General features: G+C 38.9%; 1 protein-coding gene and 1 pseudogene across 1 annotated transcript; both read right to left on the reverse strand.

The window, feature by feature from the left end:
* Window positions 1–1,067: 1,067 nt before the first annotated feature.
* LOC121255011 (SNF2 domain-containing protein CLASSY 1-like) lies at window positions 1,068–9,232 on the reverse strand. The gene is given in 7 exon segments (XM_041155310.1): window positions 1,068–2,333; window positions 2,335–3,600; window positions 3,964–4,110; window positions 4,388–5,785; window positions 6,877–7,127; window positions 7,690–7,806; window positions 8,869–9,232. Coding segments are annotated over 6 exon segments (3,774 nt in total). The 5' UTR covers window positions 7,742–7,806; window positions 8,869–9,232; the 3' UTR covers window positions 1,068–1,673.
* A 1,085-nt stretch (window positions 9,233–10,317) lies between these two features.
* LOC121248536 lies at window positions 10,318–12,721 on the reverse strand (annotated as a pseudogene).
* Window positions 12,722–13,746: the final 1,025 nt, after the last annotated feature.

The following is a 13,746-nucleotide window of genomic DNA, read 5'->3' on the forward strand; positions in this document are numbered from 1 at the left end:
TGTTATAATATTATTATTGTTTTGATATTTGAAAAAGTTGATTTATTATATTTTGTGTAGGAATTTGATAAAGTTGTAATGATGAGATGAGATGAATTTTTAATCCAAACCGGGACTTACTCTTACAACTTTATTTAAACACGATTCGGTCCCCATAAACTTATTTTTGTCCCTTCTGATCTATTTCTCTAGTCTCACCAATTATAAGTTGATCAATCTTTATTCAATCTTAAATTAAAATCAAAACAGATTTTTTTTCCTATGAAAAAAAAAGTTCATTTTATATTAGTAGGCGTTTGTTTAACTTGAATATCATGTCAATTATTGGATTTAGCTGCATGTCTATGGCAGTTTACAAATGCACTCATGTGCAGTGTATCTGGTAGAAATAAAAAAACATTTACAACGAACAAAAATGATAAAATATACGATCAAAACCTGTAGTAGTTAGATTTTCAGTTACTTTGGCACTTGTATGGATCACTAGTATTGACATGGCAAATAGTATATAGCAAAGCAGGCTGGCTCACCTGCCCCATTTTCTGAATCGAGGGGGGACCTTGTCGAGGAAATCCGGCAGGGTTTGTGGATGAGAAAGAGGAAAAAGTTCTAGTGCTGGTCTTCAAGTTGCCATATTTCTAATTTACTATGCCAACTTGAGGTGTTTTTTGGTTCAAAGAAGTTTCTATCAAGAGAATCCATTCAATGTATTCAATCCAAGTTCCAGACTTAATCCCACCATCTTAGTTTATATATGTTTGAGGCTGTACGTCTTGGAATTCAACCATTTTACAATTCAATTATATTTTAATTTTCAAATTAGCCAATGGTTTTTTGAATTAAACAATATTAAATCTCTCTCTCTCTCTCTCTCTCTGTGCACAGTAGGTTGGTAAAACAGCTTGTTGATGAAAACTAAAGCAGAAATTTGCCAATTGCGACGTTGCGTTAGTTTTTACCGTTTTCGGTGCCATCTTGGCCATGTGTCACAACAGGGTAACTTCGTCCTTTTATTAAGGGGCAATATATAAGATGGGTAATGTGTGGAGAACAAAAACATAAGAGCAGGAAGGAAATAATATCTTTATTTGAACAAGTCTGGGGCAAAAGTAATCAATGGACCGAGTCTGTACTCCATTCGCGCGAACAAGCTGATACATTGATACCTTCGGAAAATTGGCTTCTTTGCACTGACACTATCAACGACAAAACTACATTGTAAACAATGATGTTCCGTATAATCCTCAGAGAGCATTTCGGGATAGGTGTACAGAATTATCATCAACATCCCCTACCATTAAAGCACATCTTGCTCAACCTGGTGTTCTGGAACATACTGCTTACTGTAGAACCAAGTCAGTCATAAGAAATTTAACACACATTTTTTCATGCAAGCTTATACATCAGTGAAGTGTTTGGCATATAAAAAAGGAGGCCTGCAAATAGAATTTTTCTTTGCACAAATGAATGGTGCATAAAATTATGAGAGTTAAGTATCTTGATGAATGTAATCAAAGCTACATGCATGAAAATCAACTCGATCGGATGTGAATTATGCCACAAGTCATCTGAGAGAGAGAGAGAGAGAGAAAGAGAGAGCGAGAGAGAGCCTCCAAAGGAAAGATGGGTAACTACACTTCCATTCCCATAATAGAGGATAGTTTTATCCCATGTCAACTTGTTGAAGCCTTTTCATTCTTCATGATCATATGGAATGATTTCATACGATCCTCCTCCACCATTTCCCGTAAAATATCATCTTCAATCTTTTCAGCCTGCCAGCGAGAAGGGTCCTCCACAAATGCCTCACTAAAAATCATGCTTGAGACCCACTCCTTCCATGTTGTCCTACGATACTTGCCTTCTTCCAGTGTTCCTGTTGCCAATAGCTGATACACATAAACCACCTTTTGCTGACCAGGCCGAAAAGCCCGTGCAATAGCCTGCTTTGTCTTGGAAGGATTCCATTCTGAGTCCAACATTATAACCCGAGAAGCTGCTGTCAAACTAATGCCCTCAGCACAAGCTGTAATCGAAGCAAGCAGCACCCTTGAGGCTCCACCTGGTTCCTCAAATTTATCCATCACTCTTCCTCGCTCAAACAACTCTAAATCCCCTGTAAGGACCAAAACCTCTCTACCTCTCTGCCACCCAAAGATATTCTCAAATAACTCCAGAAACAATTTAACAGGGGCAATGTTGTGGCAAAAGATCAGAATCTTCTCCTTCTTGACAACACGATACACAAGGTTCAAAACAAATCTTACTTTTGATCCTTTCTTCAAATCAAACTTGTATTTTTCAAGCTCCATAAGTTCCCTTGCACTAAAAAAACTTGCTAACACAGCCTGTGCTTTTAATTAACCAGGGATGTATTGAGCCAAGGGTTATCAAAAGTTCTAATTCCAGTGGATATCCAGGGTATCCTGCCATTATCTTGTGCAGTCTTACCAAAATCTCATGCTGTATGTCAGTTGAATTCATTAATAAGGTGTAAATCTGTAAACCTGGGAGGCTGTCAGAACCTCCACCTTCATACACATCTATAAATCCGTTTGTGAGATTTCTCAACATGTTTAGACCCTGCATCCTCTCTTCTCCTATGTTTGAATCAATTTTTTTTGCAATCTGATCTAAAAAGAACTTTCTTGCTCTGGATTCTCTCAAATGGCGAGCTTTTTCCTTCCCTTTCTTTTTCCTCCTGTACTTTGGGTCTAATTCCTTCAAAACTTCATTTACAAACTTGGGCCTTGCCAAACATAGGGTGTTAAAATATTCACAGAAATTGTTCTGAAACAAGGTACCTGAAAGCAATATTCTATGGTCTGTTTCAACTTTCATCAAAACCTTTCTCAACCTTGATTTTGTACTTCTGGGGTTGTGTCCTTCATCTAGTACCAATATCCCTGGACTTTCCCGTAGCACTTTAGCCATAAACTTTCTGTGGGCGAACTTGGAGTCTTCTCGCATTAATGTTAGAAATGATGTATAACCCATGACGAGAACACTTGGGTGTGCATGCCACTTCTGTATTTTCTCTAGGCAATCCAAAACATGCATGACATCATCAGTGGGCTTTGGAACCCCCGGAAAGGACACAGATTTCTGTGAATGCTGCTTGAAGACTCTGTAGGTTCTACGACCGTGAATTAGATAAACTGGAACAGGAATTTCCCACTTGATGCATTCCTTGTACCAGGTATATAGTGTAGTCTTTGGAGCAAGAACCAAGGGTCGTTTTCCAGGGAACAATTTCAAATAGCTAACAAGGAATGAAATAATGAGAAAGGTTTTCCCCGCTCCAGGAGAATGAGAAATAACACAACCACCAGTTTTCTTGGATGCCCTTTCCATAAGTGATGGTTCCAAAGACCCAGCAATATTTTTCCATAGAAATTCGAAACCCTTCTTTTGGTGGAGGTGTAATTTCTTTACAAGTTCAGGGATTAAGGCCCATACATTTTCATTTTCTTCTGATAAATGCACATCTGAGGAATCTTGACGACAAAAGAGATGCAAATCCTCATCTTCATCCAGCTTATGCACTGAATCTTCTTCATTGCATTGCTTTTCATCTGTATTCCAGCATGTGTATTGCATCTGTAGAAAAAACAAGTAATCAGATATCTTGTGAAACAAATACAAGGTTTGGAACCTGACATTAATCTTCCTATGCTGGAGATATAATCAGGGATAAACCTAATCAACTAATTTTGGCTTCACTCCGAGGCATTTGTGTAAATTTTCTAACGCAAATGAATAGCCTGCAATGAAAATAGGATCACATATCTTCAATACTCTCTCATAGGTTTCACGATACTGAACATTTTCTCCCATGCATATTCAGCACATGTAGCAGCAAAAGGATATCATAGCTGGACTGCCTCCATCTAGAGCGCAGGTGAAAAAAGATACCAGATTTGAAATTTTTAAAAAATATTCATTAATGATTTCCAAACTTACAAAGGGTGCTGAAACATCTCTTATCTCTGAGCTCACAAAGCCGCATCTACGACACAGAATTCCAATTTCTTCATCCAACTTGTATTCATGCTGGCAATAGTCATTTGATTTGTTCATGGTCTCAGTTGACACTCCAGCATTTGAATCCTGAAAATCATTTTATCAGACTGATGAGCCTTAAGGGATGCAGATTCATCTAAGATTACAAGAGATTAAGTTACACATTTATCTTCTTCTTCTTCTTCTTCTTTACACCGTTCTCTCATGGCTTGACCAGAGGTTCCATAACATGTCGTTAACAGATATCACGCGCGCGCACACACACACACACACACACACACACACACACACACACACACACACACACACACCTCATCAACTGAGGATCAAAATGAGACTTAGATAAAAGGTTAATAATTCTTACCTCATTGTCTTCAAAAAGATAACTTGATGCCATGGCTAGTTCCATTTCTTTCCACAACATTTCAGTTTCTGAGACCTCTTCCTCATTCTCATCTGGGGGTGGTTCCACCTCCCTCCTTTGGTCCAAGCTGTTTGTGTCCTTACTTTTTTTCCACTGGTCAATGATCTGTGGCTCTTCTTTCTTGACTGTGGTATCCATGTTCTTTAAGAACGAATCTATCAGATCCTTGTATGCACCTGCACTCAAGGATCTCTTCTGATAATTCCTCTCTTCACAAAATCTATCCCTTTTTGAAAATACAGAATGAGATCTTTTTCTTTGCACTTCTCGATTAGAAGCTTTTCCTTCCCATCTACCTTCAAACTCCATGTCCTCCAAGCCAGAAATTTTCTTCCTCTGTAATTTAGGGGTACTATTCATGTAATAATACCGGGCAGAATGCTCAGTGATTTCTTCATAATTTCCATTACTTTTGGCAAGATGATGATGGTGTTCAAAGGCTATTGGGCCACTTTCGTCTGGCAGAGGAATAATAGCAAGTTCAGTTCGATGCTCTGTTTGACTAGCCATGCTTGATTTTACCTCCGTTGATTTGATTGTTTGTTTGTACTCTAGGAGATCCTCAAAGGGTTTTATTCTTTGAGCATGGATCTTTGGTTTACCCTCATTACGCTCTTTTGAACGGTTTGCATGCATATGAAACAGAGAAGACAGTGGTAATGACATTTCGTCATCTCTACAATGGTCTACCTTGTATGGCCTGGTTCGGACAAAGCCAACATCTATCTCTGGAGCACTATCACAGCCAAGAAAGCGCTCAGGTTGTACATTTCGACGCTTGGAACGTCGCAATTCCATAAGATCATAAAATGGTGATCCAGTTTCAGGCATTCCACAAGCTGGGCCTGCCTCAATGGCTTCTGCTGGAACAAATTGTACCATGTTGGGCACCAAAATATCATCTTTTACTCTGAAATTTACAGCATTTAAGTAATTACCAGAGTCAGGTGTACAGCTATCATCATCAGCTCCCAAAATTTTATAGACAATCTTGTTTTGCACGGATCTTACGTCAAATGCTATATGCTTCAAAACTGATACAACAAGCAACCATGAAAGCTCAGATAAGAATTTCCCAAGGAACAATTTAGTTTTGGACAAAGAAGAGCAGTCCTCAGAGGAAGCCCACCGATAGTGCTGATCTTCACAAGGAACTCCTTCAAGCCTTTGGAGGATGGAAATTCGATCAATTCCCACAACGTTAACCTCTTTACTGAGTGTTCCTCTCTCTGAACCTAGAGGGCCTTGGTTAACATAGAAGTTAACATAAAACTGGCATGAGCATTGATCTTCATGAGGCTTCCTCTCGACAGAACTTATTCTAGCATCAAGCCACACCTATATTATAAAGAGAATATGTCAATCAACATGTATGAAAAAACAAGCCAAGTAATTTGTAAAGAGATAATATCTGTATGCAAGCTAAGCACACTAGGAAAGTGAAATCACAATCAAAATAACTTGATTCAGGTAATTGCACCTGCCCTTACTTAGAGCTCAAAAGAGCACCAGAACACCTCCCCCCCTTTTTACCTTTGGTTTAAAGTAAATAGGGAAATAGGTATGAGTGACTTCTAAGTTAGTAACCTAGCACCAGAATGTGTTACTCTAGCAGGTAAAATGAACTTATAACCATCACAAATTTCAAATCCCATTGCCCTTCTTTTAGAGCACAAAAAGAGCACCAGAACACCCCCCCCCCAACAAAAAAAAAAAGTTTTTTCCTTTAAAGAAGTACAAGTGATTTCTAAGGTAGTAATCTGGCACCAGAATGTGCTACGCTACTAGGTCAAATACACTTATAATCATAAAAGATTTCAAGTTACTAAAATCTAAGAAGTAAAAGGATATAAATCAACAACTCAGTTCCAATCACCCCAAAATTTGGAAGTACAAAAGGTTGGGGGGAAGGGGGGGGGGGGGGAGGGAGAGAGAGAGAGAGAGAGAGAGATATTTGGGAATTGAGAGAGTTTTCAATACATAGTTTCAATAAGAGAATAAAGAGTAACAATGATAAATAAAATAAACCGTGTTACTGAAGTATCATTGAAGACAAAAACAAAATGCTCTGCATTTTTACAAGTACAGAAACATATACTTCCACAGAAGTATCATTGAAGACAAAAGCAAAATGCTCTGCATTTTTACAAGTACAGAAACATATACTTCCACAGAAGTATCATTGAAGACAAAAGCAAAATGCTCTACTTGTAAAACACAGAGACACACGCAACACTACAAAAAGTAGACTTGAACTTGGGACTTGCAAGCAACAAGATTGCTTGATTTTGTCAGTAGGAAATAAATGTATTATGTAGTAATAATACACATACACAACCTATAAAAACATTCAGGACGTCAATGCTGCTCTGTTGAAGCTGTGACAGAGAAATCAAGGTTAGCAAGACTAGACTGATAAAAAGACTTACGGGCCCCCGTTTTTCTTCATCTGAATTCTTTGGCTGTTGAGATGCTGAAAGCACACATATATCAATGCCGGGTCTCAAAAAACAGGTGCAGTCAGATAAAGTAGCTTGCCTTGACCTTATGCGGAGGTTTGAGAAGGGACTTTTCTCCTGAATTATGTACTGATTATCCACGAAATGCATGGTCATAGTCCCATTCATGATTCTGATGAACTCCACTGCCTCCCATGAGCCAAAGAAAAGTGCTTCAAAAGCTATCAGATTGAAAAGCAGTAAGTTCCGAGCAATATTTGGCAACCACATAAATCATTCCATGGATTTTTCAGATCAAACAAATTAGATACAGCCGGTCAAATCATAGCAATCAAAGTCAGGGTTCAAGAATGACTAATTTCTTATGATTCCATAGAATTTTTCATGTATAGGATAATTCCATCATATTCACCGGTAGAGACAATGACCCAGCCACAGTTGTCTTGGCCTGGTTTAAATCTCCTCGGACCCCACTCCTCCCCTTCAAAAAAATCTCTGTGGGGGTTTCAAGTGCCAGGTGACATATTGGCATATTTCAGAACAAGTTTTAGAGTAAAATCATTGAAGGAAATTTGACAGCATTTTATTTCTCTTTTGGTATCCGTATGTATAAACTCTTCCAAATCGTGACAGCAAAATGCCAATGCCTATCTATTGGTCAATATAATCCCGACCTAGCCAGAAATCAAAAGCTGTAGACAACATGTATAGTTTCAATTCAAAATAAAATGAAAGAGAGAATACAGGTCATCAAATAACGAGAGGGAGGAACGCGATGCTTACGATAAGTATCAAATGCATTTTTGGATTGATATAGATGCCTTCTCTTCACCATTGTTGACTAGCTAACAGGCTCAATTTTTTCAATAATATCACAGTAACTGGTACAAAGTGACATATCTGCATCACATAGACAGGCAAATTTCAAACCCAAGCTTATTTGAAAATTAAGGTGGTAAGTTTTTACACAAGATCCCACTGCTAACAGCATCACAGGGAGATCGTACTGCTTAAAGCACAAGAAGGTGCATGCCACATCCTCTTCATAGCACATTAACTTACTTCAATTTTAGAAGAGTGACACTGTCTCATATTTATTTTATGTAACCTTACTAATCCAAGATTACTGTCATAAAAACATCCAATCCAAATTAATTGGGTGGATCCACAGCTCCCCACTTCCCTCTCCTAAATAGTATAATGCCAAAGGAAAACTCTACTCGTAACGTCGACGTTAATCATTACGTAACACCTATGACGTCGACGCTAATCGTTATGTCACACCTATGGCGTGGCATGCGGTAAATCCAATTATTTTTTATGATTGATTGGACAGACATATCAATGTTTGTCACGTCAATTATGTTGATGCTATATTTGGAGTGTTATATATGAGGGTGCTCTCTAGGGGGAGAAGTAAAGGCTTTAAAGACTCGCACTACTAAAAAGATAATAATGAATTCAAAGAAGCAACTCTAGAATCTACCCATTAGCCGCTAACTTTCATTTGATAACATTCAATAGGTACTTTTTCCTATTAATAGAAAAGGATATTCCTTAATCCAAAAACATAATAATAATACTAATAAAACTAATAATGTTAATAATAATAACAATAATAATAATGATCAGATTATTAGCGGGAGAGTCCACAAATCATATATGGTTTCAGATTTCAGCATAAAATGTTCTTATATGCAACGATGGATCAAAAGAGAGAATTTACTTCTCATAGCAAAAATGCATGTTATAAATAAATCTCCAAAAAATTAATTTTCTTTTAAAGAAAGACTTATTGATTGCGGAACATGTACAACAATACGAGAATCCATCGATATAGACCAACGAAATCAACTAACAGCTTCAGGAAGCACAACAAACTATTGTACAAACCGTGCGGAAGAGAAACTAGTACATTCGCGAGGAAGACACAGGAAAATAACAGAGTCGACGGAAATTTACCTCAAAAAACCAATAAATTTTCTGGGTCTGAAATGAAAGTCAGATTCGGGCGAGTTTGGTGCTTGGGAATCAGATAACGGCCAGGTCATTAAAAGAAAAAAACAGAAACGCAGCTATGCTGAGGCTGGATATGTATTGGGCAAAGAAGTGGATACAAGGTAGGACGAGAGTGAGTGAGAGACAGTGAGGTGGAGAAACCTACAAGCGGCGTGTCGGAAATCCTCGACTTTGGTGCTTTTGCATGAGGAAAAAGAGGTAGCTGAGAAAGCTTGGAACACAGTCACTCGCGGAAAAGGGCAGGTGATGTAGATGAAGTGGAAATGGGAGAGGGTGGAACTGGAACCGGATGTTCAAGTGAAGGAACGGCTCTGATTGATTGTTTTTATGGGAACATTGGAGGCGATGCATATGATGATGATGTGAGTTACAACACGCTCGTGTGTGCGCGACCAAATAACTCTTAAGTGGTTGTGAATTCGTGGCAACCTTATAGTCAAACGCTGCTTTTCTGTGAGGCTGTTGACTTTTTCGGGAACCCCAAGTGTGTGTGCTGTATATTCATGTCGGTGGGCTATGTAGCCCATTGGATTACCCGTCCCTTCAAATGTTGGACCGCTAAAAGGCCGAGTGGCTAACCCAAACTTTATCATCCTTGTTTTTTATTTTTTTTTGATAGATTGTTTTAAATTCTCAAAATTCAGATCTCCCGTTTGGGATATAAATTAAAGATTCAATTCAGATTTAGGTAAAATCTAAGCAATTTAATCCCTCAAAATCTCGAAATAAATTATATTTACAGAAAAGAATTTTAAAATTCAAATTGATTCTTAGATGCAGGCCATGAAGAGTTTTAAATCTATTCATTAAAATTATGTTCACCCGTATCTTGTTCTATGCCTCTCTGGAGGAAGAAATTCGAAGTAATAACATTTCATATGAAATTAGATTATGCATGAAGGATACTTTCTGAAAATATTTTATATGTTAGTTAACATAAATAAGTATTTGTAATTTGAATTTCTTATAATTGGAAGGGGTCACAAAGCAAGTGCTATATATATTTACATTATACTCACTTGAAAATATCATAACTCTTAATTAAATATTTCTTGCAGTGCGGTGTGTGGCGGTTGTGGGTAGTCGGAAAGCATTACATCGGTACTTCTCCGTACTACGGTTGAAAAACAAATGAAAAATCGAAAAAAAAAAAAAAAAATACGATAGGACAGTGTTAGGACTATATAAACGGTAGGAGGGTGGAGCTTTGCTCTGGATAGAGAAGGTAAGATTTTTGGACTTTGCGTAGAGAACGTTTTTGCTGGAGAGAGAAACTTACTTTCAATCGGTTGTGGAGCAATACGTTTTATATATATATATAGAGAGAGAGAGAGAGAGAGAGAGAGAGAGATTCTATTCATCATTCCTACACCTGATTTTTTTTTTTACCAACTAGAAGTTGTGTGCTGCATATGCTAGAGCCTCGAGGTCATCTTGTCCGCTCATGAAGATTACATCGACATGGTAAGAAAAATGACTGTAACTCTTACTATGCGAGCCTCTTTCAACTAGAACCCCCCACTGTGCAAGGGGCATATGTTTGTAGAGAGCATCCACATTGGTCTATACATATGCATATACAAAGTCATATTTACATAATATGAACTTAAATTTTTCTATATTGGCTTATGCATATGCTTATATTTAGCTATTTATAAATAGTACTTATGTAAATTTGGAGACTCGCTATTCACTTTACGAAATATTTGTTATTCATTATTTATCTTTCTTCCTACTCTCTCTCTCTCTCTCTCTCCAACCCCCAACGGGATTATTTTCATCCCAATTTGCACTCCCCCCCCGCCCCCAAGCACGATTTCCTCTTCTCCATCCCTCTCTCGACTCAAACAATCTCAACGAAAGATCAAATCCGTGCACCTCTCTCTCACAATGACATTGTATTGTAAATTTGGAGACCCACTATTCACTCTATTCGTATTGTAATGATTTTGGAGAAATTTTTATTATATTAAGTTGACATTACAAACTGTTTTTGAGTATAGAATTATGAAGTTGATATTATTGCATGCTCTTCCTCTAATTGTAAAGTCTATAAAAAAAAGATTAGGCAAAAAATTAATAATAATAATAAAATAATATTGATTTATTGCAAATATGCATAAACAATGTGAAAATTTTATTTAAATGGCAAAATAAATATATAAAAGAGATGATTTGATATATGCATATGTATTTACAATGCTAATGAGATCGCGAATTGTAGCCGCAGAGACACGAATACCTTGGGTAGCCCGCTGGTTCTCGTGGTAGGGAATAATAATGAGAGGGACAAACTTTTCTTGTGCCAGCCTGCAAATGTTTTCGTGCATAGTCTTGTAGGCGGCGATCGTGGTAAAGGCCCAAAGGGTTGGACTGTGACTGGACTATTGGAGTTCTTGGAGAAGTTAAGAACGCCCGCAAAATATGATTAGAGCCGAAGGATCTGGTGTTCACAATTCTCCTAAACTTCTTATGTTTATTGTAAGGGATAAGAAGTGGAGTAGCTCGACCCACGAGATCCAAAAGGTGGATTACGTAGGCGCAAATGGGACTTACTTCGGTTGGGTTGGAGGCTTCGAGGAGGGAGATGAGACTGTGCACATTTTCTTCGCTATGGACGCAACAAATGACCCGAAACTCCGTGGTCCGCGGTGTGTTTTGGATCGATCTCAAGCATTGGCCCTCGTTTTCTGGATCGGGTCCTACTTGATGCTTGTATGACATTTCTATCCATGGCGTTACAATTGCAGTTATAGCCAGCGCCGAAGACACCAGGACAGTATAAGATTGCTCATCTATTAAATGATGCATTAATTAGCAAAATAAAGCAATTAGCTAGCTAGATCATCCACATATACATATATCGCCCATCAATAAATAAATTAATACTCTACTTTATGCATCGAGCTAGATCCATCCTTTACATTGCATTCTGAGAGTCTTAAACAATATAGATTTTTTATTTTTTATTTACCTCGATCCCCATTTAAGAATTTTGAATTTTAAAGAATCTTATCTATATATATTCTTCAAAATTTTATAAAAAAAAGTTGGAGGAGATGTACGCAATTAATTAAAGGGAAGACAAAAAAACAACCCACCCTGCGAGCCTTCCAACGGAAAAAAACCAGTATGTCAATTACGCCCTTTGTATTCATAATTAGGCCGAGCTAGCAAGCACGTCTTGGGTTAATTCGCTCGCCAACACCACTCCCAAAAACCTGGCAAAGTATCCAATAAAAAGGATGCCCTGTAATACAACAAAGGACTTCCAATTCTTAATCGAATGAACATCAACTTCTAAGCCAATACGGAGATACCATAATGGCATGAGAAACTCGGCAACAAACAATTCTGCCTTCTCTACTGAAGTTGAGGCTAGAGGCTGTCCCTCCGCTATTATATATCCCAACAGTTGAGCTCCAGCGGTAAAATTCAAGCCTATGGCATCAGAGAGAAACCCCATGACTAATACTCCAACCAGTGTGAGTACAACATAGACTTCACGTACTGGTTCCCTTTCTGGTGTTTTTTTGACCATTTGAAGCATTATCGGACGTAGCACGAAGATTGTGAAAATGGTCAATGCGAAGAAGACAGAAAAGGCCACCATTGATTGAGATATCATGGATTTTTGCAAGAAGACTATAGCCAGGGGAGCCAAGCATCATAGAATCACTTCATTGACTGTTGCAACAGACAGGGCAAATTGGCCGAACTCAGAAGTAACAAGGTTGAGTTCTTCCAAGGCATAGGCAACGAAAGGGAAATATGAGGTGGACAAAGCAAGGGCCATGGGGAAAGGGAAATATGGGTTCTGATGCTCAACGGATATTCCTCATTTCCTATTCAGAAAAGTTGATAAAATGCAAACGCTCAGCATCACACATTGAGCTTTCTATGTAATTGAGTAGTATTTCCAATCGCCCTTATTAGTTGGAGGGGCGCCCACGTGGGGCTGACCCCTCCTGCTAGGTAAGCCATGCGTTACACAAGACTATTGAAGGCTGGCCTTTAAGGCCAGCCGTGCAGAGGAGGACTATATAGTCCTCCTCAATTGTGTTTTGGGGACCCATCTAAAAAAAATAGAAAAAAACTCTCTCTCTTTTTGTTCTCTCTTGATAAAATATTTAGGCTGTGGATTTGTAAGTGTTACTCTAGTTCCATACTACGTAGTACACTTTCGCCACTAAGAGGAAACGCTTGGAGTTTATCAATCTGGAAAAACTTGTGGAGCAATTCTTTAAGCTGAGCTTGAGGTACTTTTCCGCTGTGCACTCTAACATTGGTATCAGAGCCATTTTTTGAATTGCTTCCAGTTTTATTTTTTTTTTCTCGCATATGCTTGAGATTTGTATGGTGTTTTTTTTTATCCCATTTTTTTTTCTCTGTTAAAAAAAAAAAAAAAAAAAAAAAAAGGCGCAGCAAGTGGTGCTGCGAGCACCAACGCATTGGTGCTGCGCGCACCACCGCAAGGCGCTGCTGCACCACAGTGGTGCTGCGCTGCACCGCGCGGTGCAGCGCGGTGCTGCGAGCACCAGCGCGGTGCAGCGCGCACCAGCGCGGTGCAGCGCGCACCAGCGAGGTGCTGCCCGCACCACGGAGGCGCAGCGCGCACCGGCGAGGTGGTCGGCAGCACCCTGCTGCTTGGACCGATCACTTCCGCCGCCTGCGGTGCTGCGTGGGAGGCTCCAGGGCGTGCTGCTTCGAACGGCTACTGTTCACGTGAACAGTAGCCGAATGGGAGGAAGAAGATGACCCTTAGGTCATCTGATTTCCATGGGCTGGGCTTGGGCCTCATGGCCCGGCCCACTCTTCCTT

This window comes from Juglans microcarpa x Juglans regia, chromosome 1D (genome assembly GCF_004785595.1).
Source record: "Juglans microcarpa x Juglans regia isolate MS1-56 chromosome 1D, Jm3101_v1.0, whole genome shotgun sequence".
Lineage (NCBI taxonomy): Eukaryota > Viridiplantae > Streptophyta > Magnoliopsida > Fagales > Juglandaceae > Juglans > Juglans microcarpa x Juglans regia.